Source organism: Myripristis murdjan, chromosome 10 (assembly GCF_902150065.1).
Source record: "Myripristis murdjan chromosome 10, fMyrMur1.1, whole genome shotgun sequence".
In the NCBI taxonomy this organism is placed as follows: Eukaryota; Metazoa; Chordata; class Actinopteri; order Holocentriformes; family Holocentridae; genus Myripristis; species Myripristis murdjan.
In genome coordinates this window covers 21,404,555-21,429,188 of record NC_043989.1, presented here as the reverse complement: position 1 = coordinate 21,429,188, position 24,634 = coordinate 21,404,555, and the positions used below count along the sequence as shown (strand labels likewise).

Below are 24,634 nucleotides of genomic sequence, written 5' to 3'. Positions count from 1 at the left end.
AACAGTGTATGGTTTCCCATGGTTGGACAGCACTGAAAACAGTTAAAAATACAGACAGTCTACTCCCAATCACATACTGACATATTCACGCATACACACACACACACACACACACACACACACACACACACACAAGCACACACACACGCACACACACACACACACACACACACACACAAACACACACAGCAGAAAACAGGCTGCTGTCACTGCTATCAGAACTTTTACACCGCTATTATGGCCCTGGGCCACCACCTGCACTCAATATGAACTCTGTGAATGCAGTCCAGTCTAACTGAAACACAAACACACACACACACACACACAGAGAATAAACAAGAAAGATGCTGTAAATCATGTCAATTCTGTTCTTCACTCATCTCTACACCATGTAAATGTAATCTGTTGTGACAATAAATGCATTACCAAAAGAAAAGGAAGCAGCTTCTTGAATATGCCATGTTTTATTTCATTTTTCAGGTCACTGCAACCCCATGTACTGACTGACATTGGCACACATCAATGTGGCAAGCTTGTTCGTTATGGCACAGTAAAATTATGGCTATGACATCAATTATTATCTTCATGATTGCATATGTCCTATGAAATTCTATGATTTAATAACACCTTTAATACACCTCAGTTAGGGTTAGGGTTTACCAATGTTTCTGTAACACTAATGATTTCAGTCAAGTAAGCATTTGCTGAACACAAAGGTTTTTTGTTCACATTTTAATATTCATTTTGTATTCTTTCTGTTTATAAGGTCTGTGTTAAAGCCAAGGCCGGCGATTGGCCACAGGATCCCTAGAGTGACTTCGTCTGGCACAGAGGAGGGGTACAGGTTGATTTGAGGCTGCATAACTATAGATGGTGTTGGACTCTGGGGGTTGGGAGAAGCTGGGGAAGTTAATGGAAGGCAGAGTGAGCGCCACAGGCCTCAGCACCTCTTGACGGCCCCTAGGAGAACGGCCAACAGGGGCAGCAGTGGCAGGATGCAGGGTGGAGCGGGTGCTGGATGTGGATGTGCTGGCAAGCCGGGTTCCATTCCTCGCAGTTTTGTTTACCTGGCTGATAATCGTACAAGGTGTGGGACTGAAGGCAGTGTTCTTTGCAGCTGGCAAGGAAATACTGGCTGGAGGGAGGAAGGGGATTGAGAAAAGAAATGAAGACTAATTGTATAAAACATTATAGTGGTGTATTTCAGTCCAAACCACTGTTTAGTTCTTCTAACATGTATCAAAACTACACAATATGTCTCATTCTGCAAAAACCTGTCTTGAAATTTGGGGCTGAAAGTATTTATGCCCACCTTGTGGTGACAGTTGCCTACTAGCAAACTGTGAAGAGCCGCTGCCCTTAGCCTCTCTGTTGCGCAGTTGATCGACTCTGGACTGGGTACTGATGGAGGGCTGAGACTGAGAAGGGCAAGCACGGTTTCCTTTTGTCATCCGGTTGGTGTTTCCATGCCGTTCTTTTCTGGCTGGTTGATTGCAACCGATCCTGTCCAGCAGGCCCTTGGCATTTGCCCTGGCTAGCACGTCCTGTGGCGTTTCCACAACCTCTGGCTCAGGCTTACAAGAATAGGAAATAAGGAAAATGACATTAACCCTCTACCCTCATACATACACTCAACATAAACTTTTTTCTTTGTGATGGAAAATTCAGTATTCACACTCTGTATTTGATTTTATATACTTTATTGCTCCCCCAAGAGAGAAATTTTCCTTTCACCCTCCGGTTGGTGTGCAGAGTAAGGTTGGAATTAATATCTAGCTCAAGGATAGTTCAGCAAAACGGCTGAACGGGGTATTAAACCCTGGCCCTCCATTTGGGAGATGACTTCACTAACCAATTAGCCATCCTTCCACCCCAGTCCAAAAATAAAAAAATATACATAGTGCTGGTAAATTCACATGAGAGGCCTGACTCCACACATAAGCACATACATGTATGATGATACTTACTCTTCATCACGAAACGTTTTCATAAATCTGCTATTGTCTAGTGCTAAACAGTGTTGGGGTAACAGTAAAGGGGATTACAGTTATGTAATACTTTGTAGCAGAAATGTCGCAAAAATTGAAAAAAAGTAAACAATGTGCCTTTCATGCATGCTTGCACAACAGTCGCCTGACCTCCCATGACTTCGGCTAGAGTTTGTGCAGGAGGTAGGGAAAAAATGGCAGACCAGTCTACAATTTTTGAGGTGTGGAAGAGATATACACTTCAAATTTGTCGTGTGAAAGGAGAAGAATGTGATGGTTAAGTGCAAACTGTGCCCTGGCCAGAAACAGCAATCCACTGCTGCGGGCACAACATCAAATCTCTTCAAGAACCTGCAAAGGCAACACACTCACACAAAGCTAGCAGCCATGACCCCCGGACCCAGAGTGATGCTCAGGCTGAGTGTATGTGGATGCCAACCAAGCAGCCAAAGCTTGATTTACACCAGGTAACAAAAGCCGAATTGAGCAGGCTTGTCGGCATCAAACATAGTAGAGGAAATAACAGCTGTTTCTACAGTAGAATTGTTAATTGTTTTGTTAACTGGCAAATGCGTGACAACAAATCTCTGGCGATGATGCTGAGTAATGCAAAAATAATGTAGCAGATAGGGTACCTAATGTATTATCAGCCTTTTAATTTATGACCGCATTTAGATATTTCATTCATCTAACTGCACAGAATGACCTAGATAGTGGCTGATTGGCCTGTAGCAAGGTGAATCTTCACTTGGGCTTTGCTGATGTGTTCCACGCCCGCTTCTCAGCTGAGCAAGTTACTAATCTTATTTACCGAAAACACCGAATTGTAATGCTCCTGGGCTGTCACATTGCCACATGACAGGCTACCCTATATTTAGGATAAAAACAGGATGGGATAAAACCTTGAAAATGAAAATAATTTGCAAAGCACCGCAGCAGCTTAAGGTGTACTGGGTGCCTGGAGGCCTGCCTCAACACGATGGTGTCAAATCATTCCAGGTCTTGTCTCGTTTCACCCATTGCTGTATTTTTAGGCCTCCCTGGAACACTTAAGCCTTAAGGCTTTAGTGTTCCATCCATTAACAATTTTTTCTTTAACAGTCCACATATTTTCTTTTTTATAGTCAATACATATCTCTTAGAGTGTTACTATTGCACATCTCTTCCAAGTAAAATACCCCAAACTGTCTGTAACCATAAATGTATACAACAGCTGAAGAGAGGAGAGGAGAGGGGGAGGGAAGAGTCGCTGTGTCCTTTCTGCTGGCTACAGGGTCACCTGCTGTCTCAGCACCAGCCCACACAGCAACCTACTGCGCTCCTCAACACCTGAATTATTCACACGCACAGTGTACACTACAGGGAGCTGCAGCCAGGATGTATTTGTGTGTGCTTTGTGTTTATAGGCTTGTTTGTACTTTTATGCAAATGTGTATATTTGTGGCCATGTGCAGGTTGTGTCCATAATCCTGTGCGGCTGTACATGCATTCCAGGAGCGTGCATGTGTGCACACATGCAAACACACCTCTGGAGCAGTCTTTGCAGGATGCCCTGAACCCCATTGATGTTAACTCATACAGACAGGGGGCGCTGAATTATTCAACAGACCCTCTCCCTTGCTTCTCCTTCATCTCCACTTCACCTCTTCAAATCTTACTTCCTCTCAATCTCCACTAACCAACTATGCCAGGTTCTTTAAATCTCTCATTTCCTTCTATACTCTCCTAAGCTTGTTGGTTACAACCAACCCTGGAGTTGAACCACAGCCATTGTGTTACAGTAGTTGTGTCCAAAATGACTGTCTTCCCTGCATCTTGGTCACCAAACCAAATCTGAAAGTACAATTAAAGGATGGAGCATTTCTACTGCCTGAAAACAAAGCAAAACTGAGTAGAGAGTTCTGGCTTTCTCACGAATATCCTCCAAATCTGTCCTTCATCATTGCACGTCTTTTACAGAACAGTCCAGCTGTGATGTGGTCTGCTTCCACTGGAAAGGGCCAGACACACATCACCTGTCTTTATTGCTCCCGGCTGTTCTTGTATGTAAAGCTCATAAAGAACTTTACTGGGCTCCGCTATGACAGTCGTTCCAACCCAGACTGCATTCCCACACTTATATAATTGCTATTTTTATGGCGCTTTTCAGAGTGCCACAATAACTTTTGATTAGCTGAGTTTATTGGAGGTAGGGCAAAAAATCCTGTTTGAGGCACCATAATAGCAGTTTGATTATCTTTTCATTCCTATCAGTGGAGGTATAAAACATGATGGATGGCCAGGGAGGAACAGATGCTGTAGTGCAGGAGAGCTCTGTCACACCCAGCGGGGGTAAAATGGCTTAATAAGCCCAGCACTGGCGTCGTAAGCATGAGAGTAGATTTCATAATGTGAGGATGGCTGTCATAAATGTGGCTGTTTTTTGGATTATGCTGATATGGGGAAGCCCAGTCATAAGCGCCATCCCCTTCCATATTGTTCCACTGCAACATACTCAGAAGCTAAAGCCCAGTTACAGCAGGGCTTAGCTGCTGTGACTGAAGTCTCAACGCCTCACTTAACAACCGCCCACAGATAGAGAGAGGGAGAGAGAGACTTATCTGTTTATCCCACTCTCAGTGTTTATACACTAGTCGGGCCTTCATTGATACATTCCTTACAGAAGCTCACAGTGCTGAAATGGGCAAACGGGAAGCTATAGCACAGAGCTGTCTGCCAGCGATGGTTCTCCTGCAGAGCAGAGAAGTCAGCTGCACTCTACTATAGTTGTTTAAAAAGGCAGACAACTCACGACCAACAACGTAGGTCTCCTCCTGCAACTATGTTGTGGATGAAGTTATGTATGGAGTGCCAGAAGGGTCCATTGTGTATCGATTATGAAGTGTGAATATGTGTGTGTGTCAGTTTAGTTCTCCCAGTATTCTCATCACCTCCGCCTGCTCTCACATTTCACAGTGGACTAGAACTCATTTCTCACAGCATCCCTCACTTCTCTCCTGATTGTCTCCTTTGGATTATGAAATCTGAAGCCAACTCTCAGCTCTGCCTGCATCCTGTACATCCCAGGCTGACTTCTCCCTCGCTCTCCCTCTCTCTTCTCATCTCCCCATCCCTTCCTGACTTACCAGATTACTACCTCCATGTCTTTGTGACCCAGACAATGATCTCCTCGCTCCTCCGATTTCTCTCACATTTCAAAACTCATTCACACTTATCTCTCTGCCTTCTTCTGCATCTCTCACCTTCTTTCTGGCTGGTGATTGGGAGAGGACCAGACACTGAGTTCTGTGACATAACATTATCTTATTTTTTCTAGCTGTCAGATCTCTTTCTTTGTCTGCCTCCCTATCTCTCTCTCTCAAGGGGTTGACTGAGCTCCTGTCATAGAACGTGACACTCATTTTCACCTGATCTCAACTTCAGCACCCTGATTCCCTGCACTCACCACGTCAGCTCTCTACATCCCGTCTTTCATTCAAACCGCCACTTAGCTCTTCCACTTTCTCTCTTCTCCCTCTGCCAAAACACGAAACATTCACAAACCCTTTTCAACATTCTGTAAGCCTCTATTCTTCCTTAGTCTCATACACTCTCATGACAAGTGTGCTCTACTTTCTCAGTGAGTGTATGTTTCTGACAGCCAGTGTTCAGCACTGCCTGCTTGCCGCATCACAATTTCAACATTTATCTTAAGGCTTCCCTAATAAACCCAGACTTTCTTAATTTCACACTCCTAAGAAATGGTCCCTCCCTCCCTCTGTTGTGTGTGTATATGTTGGTGTGTGCGCATGAGAGAGCCAACAGCATGATGCTATTTTAGGATCCAAGGATGAAAGCGGGTGGAGGACAGGGGAGTTCCTCAGCAGACGTAAATGAGGGATTAGTCAGTGCTTCAGCTCAGTGTGTGTGTGTGTGTATGTTGGGAGGACCATACTCATGGGCATCTTTTCTCTGCACATCACTTTGAACATCGAACGAATCGACAGGCAAAAAAAAAAAAAAAAAAAAAAAAAAAAACACAACAAACAGTCGAACAAGGCGAAGGCATCCCGCCGGGATAAAGCCTACGGTCATGTCCACCGCGAAGCATGGAACTTTTCTGTCGTTGGAGCCCAGACAGTTTGCTGGTACATCAATGAGCTAAATCTGCCTCTTCCTGCATACCTGGCAGTGAGGTTTTGGGCTGCACTGCTGGAGAGAAGCTACAGAGGATTGTTGGTGTTGTTTTATCAGAAATGTATAGCTACAAAAAACTGAAAAAAGCAATCAGAAGGAACTGCAGGGGTGTATAGAGTTTACATGCTACATGTATACATGCAGCTTTTAAAGCCGTTTTTTTTTTTTTATATTATGACATTAAATATTAATACCCAAAATACACAAAATCTGGAAAATAACATCACTACTGCCCTAAATACCACTTAAGGAGTAAATTATATCAAATATAATAATATCAAATACTTTAAAATGGGTGAATTATGCCTTTAATGACAGATAGGCACTTTTTGAGCATTTTCCTTCCCTTTGTTGTGCTCACTGCTGTACTGAATAATAATAATAATAAAAAAAGCATAATTGATACAAAATCTTACTGTGATAGTAAGGAGAGACAAGTAGAGAATGACAGCATTGATTACTGAGAGTAGGTTACAGAAATCATCCCAACCCAAGTTCACATGGGTCAACCACTGTTTTTTCTCTGCGAGGTATGCCTTACTGCACCAGTGCTGCTCACCTCTCTGGTGAGAATGGCCAGGAAACAGCCATTACTCTGCTCCGAGGGCTCTAGCTTGAAGAAGGGACCTGTGACCTCAGAGCCTTCGGCAAGGCCACAAGAGCTGGGGAATGATGGGGTTGGCCTTGATAAAACACATACAACACACACACACATAGGGGAGAAATCCAAAGAGGCAGTTAAGAGTACAACCAAATACAACCATGGAAGATATGGCCCTAAATATTAAAAATCAACTAAATAAATCAATGCACACCAGAGCACCAGTTGTCTCAACAAAGTCACTGCAATCCATACCAATAATATTAGTTATGTTTTATTTATGCTAGCCTGAGGCGCTGAGGCACTCCAGGCCAGCATAGTGTAGAAAGGAGGCACACATGCTGGATTCAAGTCCACAGGAACAGTAAACTTCAACAACTCTCAAGTACTGAAATTCACACAAAGAGAAAATGATCGGAAGAATATAAAATACCACTATGTATGGAAAGGCTGTCTGAAAAAAAATCTATTTTTCTCTGCCCTTTCCACTGTGTTTAGAGACTTCAAGAGGCACCTTTGATTACATTTTCACTGAATCTCTTTCAGTTTCTGCCTGAGGTGTGCTGAGACTTTGACAGAGGCCTGTCTGAGGGGAGATCAGCAGCAGCCTGACAGACAGAGCAGTAGACAGACAGGTGGTAAAGAGAGAGGCAGTGACAGAGACAGAATCAGAAAGTTAATACTGAGGTGCAGTGCACCAGATACTAATGTACAAAGACTGAGGCTAACCTGAAGATTGGTAGTTTGGGCTCCCCCTCCTGCTCTGTTCTGGCTTTGGCCTCCTCCAGAGATCTGTTCACCACCTCCTCATTCTCTTCTGAGTACGATGAACAGGTAGAGTATACAACTGCGCAAACCTTTGGGACTAGAGAAACACACACACAGTGTAGCGTAAACATATAATTTACGCAGTATGGTGTCACAATACCACAGTTTTCATCTTTGTACATCAGTGTTTGATTTGTTTAGAATTTATATTGTACAATTTTGTCCTACTTCACCTATTTACCTGTTTATTTCCTTCCTTTTTCAATGTGCCATCTAAATTAAAAGAAAGCTGAATCAAGCCGTGACACATTACATTAAGACATGTAAATGGAGCCTCTTGTAGCCTAAACAAATTCATGAAAACGCACACCTAACGGCAAACTCATTTCATGTCCAGATAAACAGGGCAGACAGAGAAGCACACGCGTGTTTCAGTTGAAAATAGTTTCTTCCATTTTATGACAATTCAATTTGATTATTCAAACAGAACAACCCTCCTCACTCAAAGATCCCTTTGAAGAAATGGGTGCTTAAATATTAACTCACTCATACTGTTCACGTACGACGCACTGCTCATTTCATTCATCTGCTGCTGGCTTACAGATTTGTGCAGCTGTCGGCCATTTGAATTCTTTCATTCGAGCTTTGATTTCTTACTTGCACACTAATTATAGCCAGACAGGAACAATTACCAGCATTCTGACAACAAATAAAACCTGCTCAACTGTTGCAAATCAGCTTGAAACAAATGTGAAATTCAACTTAAAAAAAAAAAAAAAAAGACTTAATAGGAGTAGTGGACAGAGGTGTGTCCAAAAGTTGACATAATGAATGATCATATGCCCTCTTCCACAACTCACATCTCAGACATGAAGGGCTACAGAGGTGTTTGTGTGCATGTGTCTGTGTGTGTATGTCTGTGTGTTTTCCCATGTACATTTGTTCAGAAAAGACCTGGAATTCTAATATCGATTCAACTCTGGGCAGACAGTCGATACACAACCGCTATTAATTAACAGCCCCATTATAAAGCATCTACCGTAGCAAAAGTGTTTAGGAGGAGCGATCAATGCCAGTGTGATTAGAGAAGTCGTCCCTTACAGACACACTCTACCTGCCTAATGAACATGCCCTAGGCCATGCAAAAAAGAGACAGGCACTGGACAATATAAATACACTGAGGTTAATGAGCATAACTCACGGAGAACAATAAGCACTTGTAAACTGAATACAATAGAATACACTGGAAGGTAACAGAGGAGAAATGCATTATTTCTTGAATAGAATAGAATAGAATAGAATAGAATAGAGTATATTAATTATCAGAGAGGGAAAAACAGAACGGATTTGTACATACCAGAACATAACTGAATCTCTCAGGTTTTATTATGTCATTTCCAGCTATACAATATGGCAGTGTAGGGAATACACAACAGTATTATTAGCGATCACTTGTTTAAACTGTGCTGCAGCAGACTTTGGCTGACCAGTGAAGAGCAACATTAGCATTCCTAATTAAGACTCAGACAATCTCCCAGGGACTCCACCGGCTTCACTCTAATGGCATATGAGATTGGGTAATTAGGAAGTATAGGCTTCATTGTGTCAGAGAGGTGAAAGGCACTTGAGACTGAGCATATGTGAAGTGTGTGTGTGTGTGTGTGTGTGTGTGTGTGTGTGTGTGTGTGTGTGTGTGTGTGTATGTGTGTGTGTGTGTGTGTGTACATGTGAGCATCAAGGTTCCTTGGTGAGCAACACTCACACTTCAGAGCATGATCAGTGTTCTTCTTCTGTTGTGCTACCAGAGCTTCCAGCTTGCTCTGGGCGATGGAGCCCTGGGACAGGTCCTGCAGCAGGTCTGTGTCTGAGATAATGATGAGGGACTTCAGTTGAAACGAATCTCATTTTTCATATTCATGTACCAGCCTTCTAACCATATGCACTATGTAATTATGGGTTGTGAGCTACCTAGATACCCTGAAATAAGTAATGTAAAACCAAATCTCCTGTAGGAGATACAAGTGGATGGTTCAGACAGGTTTGTACAGTACTAGCAGGTATAGGCAAATTATAAGTGAACCAACAAAGATTAACCTTTAAACTGGATCAAAAGATGGTTTACATACTTTAAACATAGCTTAAATCTACTGTTAAATCTCTGCTTAGTTTTCACTTTAAATTGATCTAACACCAGGGCTCCCAAATGTTCAACTCTAAGTCAACTCTGAGTTCATTTTAAACTGAGAGAACAGGAAGTCTAATTTTCAAAATGGCAACATTTCTGAGGAGGATGAAGGGAAATGAAAAATAAGGAACAGAATCATCTCAGAGGAGTTTCCTGAGAGTGCCTTCATTTCCATATTCTTCCAACAGGCTCTGCTTTGGGAAGGTCTCTCCTATCCTTCCTGCCTATCCTTTAAAGGCTTCTGCCAGTTGAAAAGACACATTGTCCTTTTTGTTGACAGGAGCATTGTCTGTTTTCTTGTCCTAAAACTTGCCATTCCAGAGTATGAAGTGCTGTGCAGGGTTAAGAATTTGCTGTGGGATACAGAATGGCAGGTGTGGAATATGCAGGACAATCCATCAAAAGAGGCAACTTCCTTTCTTATACAGAATAAAGCCAACAAGGTTAAGGGTTTACAGTCTAGGCTACAGTACGTGCCTCTTCTCTCACTGCAAAAAATCCACAGGGTTTATGACTCTAGTGAAGCATATCAACCAGAACATACCTTCCTTCTCTTGCAGTATAAACTCAACAGGGTTGCTGATTGCGGACAAAGAACTCTGAGGGGTCAACAGGATGACCCGCACCCTCTGCAGCCGTATGTCACCACCATTCAAACAGTGGAAGTCCTCGGGTATCAGCTTCACATCTGAGTAAAATGCATACAGCTATCACAACTAACACACATTCAAGATGCAGAAACATACTTGTTATGCTTAGGGTGTGGTCACAATGTTCCACTTTCTTATAAATAAATAAATAATAATACCGACCAACGATCATCATCACCAAACAGAGTTGAGGTATAGGTTTCAAATATTTAAGTATCACAACACAGTCAGTAAAGTCAATAAACTGTGAATTTGCCAACTCCTACTTTTCTACTGGTGGTTTTTCCATTTTTATGCCCATCTGTTGTCAATCCCTGCTTCTTAGGTGTGATTGGTTGGCTCATGAAAGAAGCCGTCAACCTTGTGAGCGCTCCTTCAGAAAGCTGAATTTAAGGTTGCCTAAAAATTTGCCATAATGAAAATGATGCATCCATCTTGTGCCTACTCTTGCAGCCCATGTCGGTAACGGCGTCCTGTAGCTCCTCCCTTTGGGCGGCTGTGCAATGGCCAACGCAGACGTAGACTTTGGACTGGTCTTTGCTGGTGGCCTCGTGGTGGCCAGCAATTAGAGAGGCAGTGTGTGCAACAGTGAGGCCGGAGAAGCAGCCCGCCATAAGAACATCTCCTTCCCCTGATAGCAGGGAGCACACTGCATTTGGGCCCAGGCTGCAGGCTTTATCCTACATACATGAAGTACATGCACAGAGAAAAACAAACAAGTTTAGCAAAAAGACAGAGTTTGAGTCTTCAGGATCCAATTTGCCACACACAGTACATAGCAACAGAAACAGACAGTGAGCTACAAGAGTATTCTGCAGACTGAAGAAGAAAAGAGAGCCATACTGAGATAAGAGAAAGGAGGAAGAGGACAAGTTTTATGATTGGGTAAACAGAACTTCAGAGGGATTAGATTAGAGAGGAAAGGGAATGTGAGTTTTTGCAGAGTGGGTAAAGAGGCGAACAGGGAAGGGGGGGGGGGCAAAGAGATATGTAGAGAAAGAATGAAGGCAGCAGTGCAATTAGATTACAATAGAGATGTCCTTCAATCAACAGGGCTCCCTCTGGAAATAGTGCAGAAAATATCCCAGTGGAACCACAGGGCAGGCTTGAGCTTCTGTAGTTAGTATCCAGATCACAAGGTTTGTCAGGAGAAACAGACAGCAAAGAAGAACAAGGACATTTAAAAAGAGAGAGGAAAGAAAAAAGAGAAAGATACAGTGAGGGAGAAGGGATGGAGACAGGCAGAGGTGATTAATTTAGCAGTGGTATTGAATACTTAATTGAATTTGGCTGCGCAATCAGATTTTACAGGGTTGTGTGGTGCTGTGTGCTGCTCACAGTTTGTGTGGCAGCTTGACTTTAATGGACTAGAAATTAAATGTTCAAACTGCTCTCCTCCTCCAAGGGAGAGGAATTCTTTATGGCCCAAAGTGAGGTCTGGCTGGATGAGAGGAATTTATGTGAAATATTTCTATCAGTGGAAACTAATCCAACTTGGCATGAGGGATCTCAGTCTTGTAATCAATTTTAGCAGGTCCATTACAAAAGGAAATTCATATCAGACGAGACTGGTGGGTCTGGACAGAATGTGAAATGTTGTAGAGGGGAGGCTCCTTTTGTCAGAGGCCTCCAAGTGTGCAGCTTGTACCTGGATGATGAGTTTGTGGTCACTGAGGAGCCCGGTGCGGTACAGCTCAGCTCTGAGCTGGGTAGGGAACACCAGTGTGTCCCCACAGTGGGTGTCCTGGCAGAAAGTCTGGCCCTCCAGCTCCCTGATTGATTTCACCTGCGAGACGCCCGCTGTCCTAAGCACACTTTGGACCTCATCAAGACTAGATGAACGGAACGAGAGGATGAGAGAAGAGAGCATATGAGGAAGGGAGAAGAGGACGAAGAGGAGTGGGCAGGGAGAGAAGCAGAGGAGAGAGGATCAGGGAGAGAACGAGGACAGATTAAGGTGGTAGAAAGAGGGAAAGTGTCATCATAGGCAATAACAGCATGCAGAATTTCTATTTTTAACTACTATCTTTTATAGAAATGTGTGTGTTGCAAAAGCCAAGATCCGTGCACACGCGCGCGCACACACACACACACACACACACACACACACACACACACACACACACACACCAATAGTCCCAACAGGTGACCTTTACAGTCCCAGGGTGTGCTGAGGGTTGCTGCTGATTGGATCTGTCCAGAGCAGCAGGATTTATAAGTCACTGAATCAGGCTGTCTGGGCACATGCAAGCACATACACACAAATACACACACACATATATGCGCGCACATACAAACACACACACGTAGTCTGGCAGTTTAATTGGATGTCAGCTGGGCACCTGGTCCATAAAACACTGGGCAACACACCAAGAAAAAGTGTGTGTGTGTGTGTGTGTGTGTGTGTGTGTGTGTGTGTGTGTGTGAGTGTGTGTGTGTATGTGTGTTTGTGTGTGTGTCTGTGTGTCTGTGTGTCTGTGTGTGTGTGTGTGTGTGTGTGCATGTGTGCGTGCGTATGCATTCAGTGTGCACCTGCATGAGCGTATGTGCAGGTGTGCAATACTTTGATTTGTGCATGTAAGAAGTATGTACTCTGGTTTTCTGTATGAGAATGTGTACTATACTGTGTGTATACATGTGTGCAGCTGACCTGCTCTTGAGTGTGTTGACCCATGCGTAGAGCGGCAGGCGGCTGGATCTCTCCTGTTTTGTCTTTAGACTCTCTGGCAGAATGCAGTCAATAGTCAAGAGATTATGTTTGATCCGACAGCGGGCTAGAGCGGCTGCCAGCTTGATTTTAAACCTAGAACACACAAAGTCACTGTTCTTTTCTCGCTCCTCTTTCATCCCTCTTTTACTCAATTTTGGCTTCAGTTGCTTTCTTTTTATTTTTCGGTGTTATGATCTCATCAAACACTTTTTTTTTTTTTTTTTTTTTACCTGAGGAGGAGGTTTTTCACATCCCCGATTTCCTGTACAGACTCCCCCCGACACTTCCATGGGATGAATTTTCTGTCCTGGAAGTCAAACAGCATCACAGCAACCAGGCTCATCTGATCATCTGGCTAGAAGAGCACAAGGCACAATAAGCTGTTGACTTTCTATTATGACGAGAACTGAAAGTTATTGTATGGATAGAGGCAACACGCTTGAATGGTAAACCCGCTAGTTTTTACTGATATGAAAGAAGAGCAAAGTTTTATTACAAAATGGTTACAAGGTCAACAGTCCGCAGGCATCTACAGTTTATAGGTAAATACAACCAAGAGCCTGACATTCAATAATAATCTACTGGACATAGCACTATGGTTACCTAATGCAGGGCACAGTGCATTGGTATTATAGCTGTATTGATCTGGAAATTGAATTATCCAGCTTGCAGAAGCGACACACACACGTGCACACACAAAGCTCCAGGATGTCCCGCCATGACCCTGCTCCTGCTTAATTAAACACAGGAGGAAGCCTCTACCTCTCCTTCTCTTCATTTGTCTCTCCCTCTCTCTCACATCCTCTGTCTCCCTGAGGTGTGAGGGCACCGATCACATTAGTGGCAGATGGTGTTGCTCGGCAGCAACAGCTTGCCATGGCCTCACTACTGGACTAATGGGGCGAGACGCTAGAATGCAACACTGGCTCACGCTACAGCTAAGGAATTAGCCACCACTCATTATTCATTCAAGGGGTTTTTAATCAGATTTTTGGAAAGGTTGGATAGAGACACAGGTTCTGGCACTAGCCTCTCTTTCCTTCTCTCCTTCTCTCTCTCTTTCTCCATTCGCCCTCTACCAAGGTTGATCCCTTGGGTGTAGGGAAATTCCCTGTCATTAAGTTGCCTGGCAACAGCGTCCCATTGTGGGAATGTGTCTAAACTAAACATGCTGGCTCTGTTCAGTCTATAGCATCAGGAATTTAATGCTAGCTCTAACTGTATTAGGTATTAGCAACCTGGCTGCCTGCCATGCACAATCATACTGTATAATTGAAAAGTTTTAGAGCTGAAGTCCAGTCCAGACATAGAGAGGTAAGCTATTGTCAAGAAGATTCATCATATGAATTTGTATGCTTGATGTGTTAAAAATTTGCATTCCATATGGCTCATTTTATTTGAGGCCTGAGCCTATTTCATGTTAAATGTGTCACTGTACCCAATAAGCTTGCTTCCCCAGATCTCACATTTTCACTCAGGCTATTTCCATCCTCCACAGGATTTAGGCTTCATTTTCTCTCTCCATTGTGATCAAATGCGCCTTGGGCTTCTTCAGCACGCAAGTCTATCTATATCGTCATTTTTCATTCTGCTTTTTTCTCTCTAGCACCGTTGTGCCCCCTTCTCCTTTCCAGCCAGCCTATCCCTCTCTCCTAGCCCATCTCTTTCTCCTCTCTCTATCAAGGTTGAACTTTATAGATGCCAGCAGTGTAAAATGAGGTGAGAGTGAGTTCTAAAGAGTGTCTCATTGTGTCTAGGCTTTATTGTCTCGCTGGTGGGATGCAGAGTAACGACCTGCCACCAACACATACGGAGACCCATTCATTTCACCCAAGGCCATATTTCACTCAGCTACAGTGTGTGTGTGTGTGTGTGTGTGTGTGTGTGTGTATTTGGGTGTGTCTGTGTGAGGACACAGTTGCCTTTGCAAATACACATTCATGTGTCTGTATACGTCCATGCCCTCGCTGAAGCAGACATGGGGTGTCTAGGATCTGTATAGACACTGTGACAGCTCTATTTTCTGTTTACACATTCACAAGCTCTTGCCTCTATCACTCTTCTCTCATGCGAGTGAGCCAGCGCCTTACGCAGAGTAGATCTGTGCTCTGCATGCTTTATCAGCGTCCAAACTCTGTTAGAGAAGCAATTTATGCAGCCCTTTGCTGTATACCATTTCTTTAAAAGTGGGGCAAAAGTACATTCCAATCTCCTCCTGAGACTAGCTCTTCATTTAGACAACTAGCAGGGAGTTCTTCTTCTGTCTAATAGCCGCAGGTTCATGGCTGTGCTGGGAATCTTCCCTTTATGACCTGGTGTTAGCCTTAGCACTACTAATAATATTGAGCTCATATGTCCTAGGGACAAATGTAGGATAGGCACTGGGAAAAAAAACACTCACAAACCAAACACACAGCCCCTGGGCCATTACAGCATTTTGATTCCATCACTAATTAATGGGGCATTTTGTTTGAGAAAAGCAATAAAGGAAAAGACATAGCCAGCTTTGTTCTGCCACACTGTACCTTTTAGACGTGTCGCTCCAAAGGGAGTGATTGTCATTGATTAGGCGAGAGAATATAAAAGACACAAGGTGCTTTGTGAGTTGATGAATGGAGTGTATATCAGTGTAATATATCAATATTACTGCTACTGATAAGAGGTCTAAAGCACAGAACAAAGAGGCTTTGCTGTATGAACAGCAGGACATGGGCACCGTGGGTACCGAGAAGGGAACAGTCAGTGTATTTCAGAGTAATGAAGTTTTGGAAATCAAAGCTAACTGCAAGGGAATGGCATACTCCAGAAGTATATTTATTAGCCTGGTGCATCCTCAGAATAAAAAGTAATGCCCACACTGAAAATGTGTTTGAAAGATTTTGGTGCACAGCAGCAGATTGAAAATAACAAATGTGCTTGCCTGACATGTAATGCTGACAAAGGCCAAGGGATGAAACATCTTCAATTACTGCTGAGTGCAGACATTTCAAATAAAGTATAGGTCAAGGCTATTTCTAGGGAACTCTATTTTCACTCACCATTGGCTGAGTGAGGTAAAAGCAGCTGTCAATCATGATGTCCTCTAGCAGTTCTTGATCTGTGCGGGATAAAGCACAATCAGGTTAGGTAGCAAGACAGAAAGAGAATGTGGGAATGGAGATTTTCATCACACATTTAGTGTCTCAGAGTAATAATGATACGCAAAAGTCCCAATGTTTATCTCAGTGTCTAATTATCCCTAGAAACCAAGCCAGACAGTTCCATTTGGAGCACAAGATGAATGCACACAAAAAAAATAACACCCATCCATAGACTGTTAAAATAAATGCTTTGAAGGGCAAATCCATATCTAATGATGAGAACATGTCTCAAAGAAAAGAGATTGAGAATAAGAGCAAGAGAGCCTCCAAGAGGCAGCACAATCAATTGTGAATAAATTTGAAAAGATAATTCAATTAGACAGGCTTTTAATTTCCAATGATTAAACATTCATTTGGTCCATAACTGAGTTAATCTGATTTTTCATTTGCCTCATTTCTTTCATTTATTGTGTCCGTAGTGAGTGGGTGTGTAAAATTGAAGGACTGATGACATTAATGATTACGAATGGGCTAAATCCGAACATGATCAGCCAAATCAAATGTAACAAGCATGCATGCATTTAATACCAGACTGGACTGCTGTTGTAAAGCTCTCAGACAACTTTTTCTTAATAAATAAAGGTCAAAAAACACATTTTTTGTCATGTACCACCTGCGGTTCATCGTACAGTATGGTGGGTGACATGATGGACTAACACTAGTGTGATGCTTTATCAAATCTGGACACTGGTCTGTAAAGGAAGGACCTCTGAGGTGGAAAGAAGGCAGAGCTGCCTATCAGGGAGCTATCTCTGGCTCATAATAGGTTTTTTTCATCCCCATGCCCTGGCTGTCATATCATGAAGACAGCATCTGTCTCGCTATCCAACTGGATGCTTTCTTTCTGAAACACACACACACACACACACACACACACACACACACACACACACACACACACACACGCCCCCTCAGATCTCCTGTCTCTCACATAAACAATAGACTCTCCCTATCAATTCTAGGAATACAGAGAGAAAGCATCATGATACACTTTCTCTTGTCAGGATTAAAGAACACCTGCCTCTAATACCTATGCAGTGTTTGCTCATTACATACTGGAAATGGAAGAATGGACAGTCTCTCTATACTAGTAGTCTCGGCAATGTTACTTAGAGAAAGTCTCTTTATGCCATTGCAGAGGAGTGAATAAAATCTGAAGAAACAGGGTTGGGTGTTGTTAGTTGTTATCAGTACAACTTACTGGTATTGATAGCCTACTTATTGGTACTAACACTCCACTATACTGATATAATGACAGATGACTGTGATACTGTATAATGCTTAATAATACATCACCAGGTATTGATACCACTGGTACATTTGTAATTTCAGAAGCTTTTAAGCAATACCAAAATTGTACCATGATGTTAGCTACTATACAAAAATATTAATAACCACAACTAGATTTTATACCCCGCTATTTCTCTCTGGCTGGGTGTCATATCAGCAAAGAGTTTAATTCCAAATTGAGACAGCCACCATTTTGAAAGTGTGACTCTCACTCTCAACTTCATTATGTATAGAGATTAATAGCACTTAAAAACGCTGCAGGGCAAAGAGTCACCCTGCTACTTCACAAATTTCCCTAATATGATGAACTAATGTCACAGTGTTGGACTTTTATTTTGATAACATGCATTACTTTGACGGGAAAAGAAAAAAGAGGCAGTTTTTAGGGATCACATGCAGTTAGTTAGGCCACACTTTTGAATGTTACAACACCTCAACCATGACTTTTTTCTACCTTGACTAAGAGAGACTGTAAACAGATGATGCTGATCAGTACACCCAGGTCCTCTAAAACTGCCACAGGGAGCTAACATGATGACGATGAGCCCATCCACTGTGACACCATGGCAACAACAAACACTGCAGCTAACCTATCACAACATCACAAATCATGCCAAACTGTACTCTGGGCCTCAGCCAAATAGACACTAGGGAGACCTGGCGTAGGACAGGATATATACCCACATATACAGACCCAGACAGCCAGGAACACACAAATGTTTGCACACACAGACACAGCAGAGTTTATCTTTATTTGGCGAAAGAAAGCCATCCCATCAGCAGTGGTCTAATTTATAGCAGCCATAGGTCAACAATGTTTACAATAGTGGCCATTACTGCAGAAGGCCCTAAAGATAAGCCCTTATAAGATAACCACTCATTGCACACAGTGCAGCACAGACCCCAGAAAGGCCCAACATGGTTGGGTCTGTAGAGGTCATACTCCTCTACAACCTATAAATCAACAGCTGCAGACTGAGTAAAACAGAAAATTCGACTGTAAATCTCTTATAGTAGACATCGTTATACTGCAGACACAGTGTTGAGTTACTAGTAGGATTAGCCAACATTTCCCAAATCCTAACATCTGTCTTAATAAAACTGACTGCGTTTGAGTCTAAGAATTAATTTGTCCTACACCAATAGGAGGGACAAGACACACAACACACTCACAGTAGTTCTGATGAGGCTGTTTTTGTGTTTTGTGGCTCCCTTTCAGGTAACACACAATAAGCAGTGAGTAACAAGGACTTTGTTCAAAGAAATCCTGTGTGAAAGAAAGGCCCAGACGTGAATTCAGGCTCCCCTTGCCCTTATTCAAGCGTTTGTACAACAGCGTTCTGCATCTATACACCCAATTTCACATCAATCTAACCAGACGAGTCTAAAGAGTAGATGTACTAACTGCTGGACCAAATGGCAAAGATAGCTTACATATTATCTACCTGTACAATCTGATATTGCTGAGGCGTGCTGGGGGTAACTGCCCTGATCTTGGTCAAGGGCAAAACAGGAACAGTTCCTCTCCTCCAACAGTCTAGCTTATCCCCAACTGGTCAAAAGAACCTTTTCAGCTCCACTCAGAGCACGCAGCAACCACAGTTGTCTGACAAGGGCGTCTGGCAGCCCAGTCGGCTAGTGTGGACAATGAGGCAGAAATGCTCTCAGTGGAGCACAGAGTGGAGGGAATGAGGAAAGCAGGAAAGAAAGACGGGAAGAGGAGAGCTTGCTTTGATAGTGACAAGGTCATCTACTGAATTTCTGCAAGTTGAAATTCAACAAGAAATATTTGCACATCTTAAATTCCCCAAATACTTGAGGCAGAAAGAGGTCATGAAAAATCAACAAAATATGTAACCCTGACTTCAAAAACATCTGTAAATCAGTGCTAAAGTGGATAATTAACAAGGTAGGAAAAGACAGAGGTTTTAACAACAGATGGGAGAGGGCAAAGAAATGAAAAAGGCTTAAAGATGTTAACAAAGACAAAGAAAGAAGTAGTCATTCACTGGTAGTATTTGTTTTGGGGCTATCTCCACTTCTTTCTGTTTGCAAAAAGAAATGTCAAACCTCCATCAAGGTAAATACCATCATGAACTGACTCTTTTCCCTATTCTGGTACTGACTGACAGGCACAGCAACAGACAAGTCTGTGTCCTCTACCACCGACAGAGCGCTTACTGAGCAACTTTTTTTGTTTTGAGCAGATAAGAGTTATAATCACAAGATCAATACCGGAGCTCATTGGCATTTTACTCTGTGTGTTTTTTGCTGCAAAAGCATTTCTTCTCTAGGTTACCAACTGACCTCAGCTCAATTTTGGATCAGTCATTCCCAGACAGTGTACAAACGATGTGTTGTGTGTTCATGCGTATCCGTGTGTGTGTGTGTGTGTGTGTGTGCCTGCATGAGTGTTGTGTTGCAGCAAATTGATTTCTGCACCTAAAGTCGGCCTGTCCGTAGGAGGTGGAGGGGAGATTAACGCTGGCTTCCAGGCTGTGTCATTTCATCAGTACCCAATTTCACCACACAGCAAGTGTGAATGAGTCCATCATGTGGCCAACAAATGTGAGATCAAGCAAGCCACCAATCATGTCTAGCCTATATCATGTGAATGCATACAGCTCGATGGTAAATCATCATTCCAGCTATCACCCTCTGTGGAACACTGACATACATTCTATCAAATGCTCATGATGCAAATTAGCTGATTTACGAACTGATTCAACCACGCGTACAAAGGGCCATTGCTATGTCTTTATCTGTGCATGATCTGTTCAGAGTATGGTCCAGATCACAAAGGGAAAATTATAGATGAGGAACAATTTGACCAGTGCATGAATTTGCTGATTATCCAATAAGCCACCCAATAATGGCTTCTCAGCTGCTCAATTTGCTTTACATTATTAGCTCTATTGTGTTACCCCACAAACTGATGCTCTACAAATGAACTCATTCCAGGATTGCCAAGTGAGGGGATGAGGATGACGGGAAAAATTGTGCCAAAGTGGTACCGATAACACAAAGGACGTTTTGTCTTGAAAATAGCTATTACCAGAATGAGGGTGAACTTGAAAAAAAAAAAGTACACGCTAGCCTATCACAATCAGCAACAATTCAATGTTTTTCTTGCCTTGGGGCGAAATTAAATTGTTTCATCCACCTATAGTGATGGCAAATTTCTCCTTCTGGTCAGAGTAGACAGGCATCCTGAAATGGACAGAGTTAAAAAGGTAGATGGACTTAATGGTGATAAGATAGCACCTCTGCAGTATGTTCTGATATATTATCCTTAATAGTCTGACCTACAGCTCTCCAACCAGTTGCCGCTGTGGGGCTCTGGAGCTGGGAACGATGGACATTTATAAGGTTATCTGCATTAATTGTAGGACGTGTAGACTCGAGGCTTATCCAGGTGCAGCAGTTGTATAGAGCAAAAGAATAAAATCATTCATGGCTGCAAGGGTGTTCCTGCTACCTGACCCCTCCATCCATGGAGAGCAAGTTAAATCGATTCCACCCAGCTGGCTGCTCTGACAGCCAGCTAACCTCCCCTCCCTTATCATCATGGTGATTACACACCCCTGTGAATGCGGCCACCGAGACCCCACCCTGCCTCCAGATAACAGATTAAGAGCCAAATTGATTTGCAGCATCACATAGAATTCCTACTGGTCATTCAAGCGTTTTTTTTTCCTCTCTACTTTCCCTTCATCCATCTATCTACATTCAATTCCACCTGCCAATTAACCTCCCTGGGGCTATTCATTCTCATTTCAAATAGCAGTTTGTTTGCCTAAGCATCAAATAGGCTCTAGTTGCAATTTAATGTACCAAAACAGAGGTTACTCAACACTTTACCAATGCCAAAGTTGTTGAAAGACTCAAAGTGTGTGTGTGTGTGTGTGTGTGTGTGTGTGTGTGTGTGTGTGTGTGTGTGCATGTTTGTGTCTGTGTGTTTGTTTGTCTGTTTGTTTGTTTTGGGGAGGACTTGTTTGTGTGCGTAAAGCAAGTATATAAAAGAATAGAAGGAAGGCAGGAAAGCATAAGGGAAGGAAGGATTGATGGACTGAGGAAAAGAAAAGGAAGGAAGATCATCACCAACCAAAGTCACTTACATTTAAGTGTATTGAAGGCCAGCTCATAAGCTTTTCTCTGCAGTTCCTCATCCTTGACCTCAGGCAAAAGGAGTCCTGTCTTTTTGCCATAATTCACCAACCGGTGGGCAGCAGGCTTCTCTAGGTGATTGTTCTGGAAGACGGCTGCCGCCAGCAGGTAGACATTGTCTAGGAAGTCCGCTTCATCCAGGCCCTGACCAGGTGTGGAGGGATCTGGATGAAGGACAGGGATTTCACCGTGGGATGGACCATCCGGAAGAGACAGGTCTTTGATGCTGGAAATCTGGGATTCAGAATTTGTCTTGCAAGCAGGGGAGCGTCTGGAGTGCCCTGGGCCATTTCTTTTTCTCCCCATTCTGTCACGGTTGTGTATGCCCTCTCAGGACACCTGAAAACATATCATACCCACAAGTCCCTGTATGCAAGATTGCAATAGCACACCAACCTGCACACATACACTAGATTAAATGTTTGACAAGCATAGGTAACCTCCAATCTGGGCCTTTCTTTGTTTGCTCACAAAAACTAACTGTTTTGTATTAGAGTTCAGAGCCAAAGAAGTATCTAACTAGTCCTACTTGGGCAGATGTTTCTCGGTCAAGTTAGTTTAGGCTGCAAAAAACATGACACTACCCTAAACTCTAAAATATGCCATTGTTGTTAATTACGGTGGCTGGAATTTTGAATTTAAAAAATGCTACTGGCTTTAAATCTAATACAGTTTTTGAACAAATTAAAAATTGAAACAAATTACTCTGACTTTTTCTATTTGTTTATTTTAAATTAAGACAGCTGAATTGCTAACCGACTAGTACTTAACGATTTGTAGGCTACGAGTAATATGGCTAATATAACTTCACTTTGTCGATGTGATTCACCTTACCTCATGAGAGGACGTCTTGTTTCCACTTACAAAATTACCATTGTCCATTGTCCATATCCCGTCATATTTCGAATAACATAAGTGTAACTTTTGTAACGCTATCTTATAGTAACTAGCTGTTAAAGGTTTAAGACTAAAGCTAACTCAAAGTTTCAACCGCGAGTAACGTTCACGTTAAATTCTCCATCCATAAATCTGGGCGTCTCCTCGGACACTGTCAATGGAGGCTAACTTCACAGCTTGACCTCGCTTATCCCTAAAAAAAATATATATTTTTTAATGTTTTTACTTTCCAAAGCCTGAGCAGGGGTTAGGTTTCCACTAAAAAAACAAACTTTCTCAATGTCTGTCAACACTGCGGAGCACCTTGGATTAGCGTGTCTCCGTCGCTATGGCAACAGTATGCTAATTTCAAGGTCCTGTTCTTCACGGATCAGGAATTAATCTCTTTAAACGCTGGATGTCCTCTGCCAATCTGGAACACTGTGTGCTTGTTAAAGTTTTACAGTGCGTTATGTCATACAAAACCTAATGAGAGCACCGCTGAACAATAATGTTATACAACCCTAAATCAGCTGCAGATGGCCTACAGCTGCTGGTCTCAAAGTAGAGGCATAGTTAGGACCCTGAGCACCTAGAGGTAATTCTGGCCCCCCTCCACACCCCTGTGATCCCCACACCACCATCATAATGTCATCTATGACAAACATTGTGACTATGTCTAGTCATCCAGAAATGAAATGCACTTCCATATATTCATTTACCAATCAGTCACAGGACGTAAATTATGGATTGTCATGAGCATATTCTCACCAGTGCTCCCCTAGCTGCTCAAAACCTGTCTACAGAAGACAGTTAATGGTCTGTGCAGGAAAAACCCAAATTATTTTGTCTTGTTTCAGTAGCTTGGATAACTCAAGCTGCTGTTGCGTGTTCGTTTGCAGTTTTGGAGATTTCAACAAAACCCTGTTTCAGAACTGGAAAAGAGAGAGATAAAAGTGTTATTCAGAGACCACAAAATCATTCTGATGTTTTATCTCTCAGCCTGGGGCCCTAGGTGGTCAGTACCCCTACTCTCCTCGCTAGAGACTCATGATTCAATAGCTCATCCCATAGAGTGCACAGTAATATACTACTCTGTGTTGATTTGCAAATTTTCATTTACTTTCCTCGTATAGATCAGGCTATAGTGCTGAACATGCTTGGTCATACGTGAGTTAATTCATTGTCCGTACCATCACAGAGTCCTTCACACTGACATAGGCTGTGATAGACCATGGAGCTCCAAGTGGTGATAGACTATAGTCCTCCAAGTGGTAATTTCCCCAGCAGTCTTTCCCTTGGTGCCTGGTTCTCTGTCTGTGCAAATTACATGGTTCCCACTCCTGGGCTCACAGGGTGATTGCTGCCTGCCATGGCCCCTGCAGCTCACTGAGCACTAATGGGACACAATGCAGCTGGCTGCCCACAGAGAGCAAATGTAAGATATTCTCACCCAGATCAGACACACCGTGCTTCAGCATGACAATCACTCTGGAGAGGGGGATCAAAAATGATGACTCTCCTGACCATTTCTGTCAGATTCCTGCCGAAAAGCGCCAACAGTGGAGAGACTCAGCCAGAAACAATCAAGAAACATGCCACCTACTCCCTCAGCAAATATTACAGACTAACTCAGTTTCATTTGCCTCCAGATGTTAATTATGACAACAGTGCAAGGGAGGAAAAAGTGTGGCCTGCTGTCCTGGGAGCGAAATAACTCTCCATCCAAAGTCTGTGATCCATGACTCTTTTATTTTAGCTGAGACATTTATGAGTTGAACACACATGGAAATTTTTCACGAATTGTTCTGTGGCACACCCTTGCGCATCTCTGTGGTGCCATATAGTATCAAATATTAAGGTGTGGGGTGTCCCACATTGGCTAGAGCAGTTTGTGGAAGAGGAGTGCCCTCTACTGGCAAGATACAGTGGAGAAATGGTTTGAGGTGCACTGATGCAGCTCATCAGCTGTGTTAGCTTTATTACTGCCTGGATGGCTCAAAGATCCACTTTTGAGCATTTTGACTCCATTTTGGTGGAGGTTGTACTCCTCAGTGGTGGAAAGAGCACTGCAAATTGCTAC

At 42.9% G+C, this 24,634-nt stretch overlaps 1 protein-coding gene across 1 annotated transcript; it reads right to left on the bottom strand.

The window, feature by feature from the left end:
- Positions 1 to 448: 448 nt before the first annotated feature.
- On the bottom strand, positions 449 to 22,710 carry LOC115366392 (putative methyltransferase NSUN7). Its single transcript, XM_030061811.1, has 13 exons — positions 22,510 to 22,710; positions 21,627 to 22,014; positions 16,117 to 16,175; positions 13,309 to 13,433; positions 13,019 to 13,171; positions 12,017 to 12,200; positions 10,814 to 11,048; positions 10,263 to 10,406; positions 9,296 to 9,397; positions 7,495 to 7,630; positions 6,724 to 6,847; positions 1,313 to 1,574; positions 449 to 1,135 (listed from the first exon to the last, which is right to left on the bottom strand). Exons 2-13 carry the CDS (start codon positions 21,979 to 21,981, stop codon positions 774 to 776), a joined length of 2,241 nt encoding a protein of 746 aa, XP_029917671.1. The 5' UTR covers positions 21,982 to 22,014; positions 22,510 to 22,710; the 3' UTR covers positions 449 to 773.
- Positions 22,711 to 24,634: the final 1,924 nt, after the last annotated feature.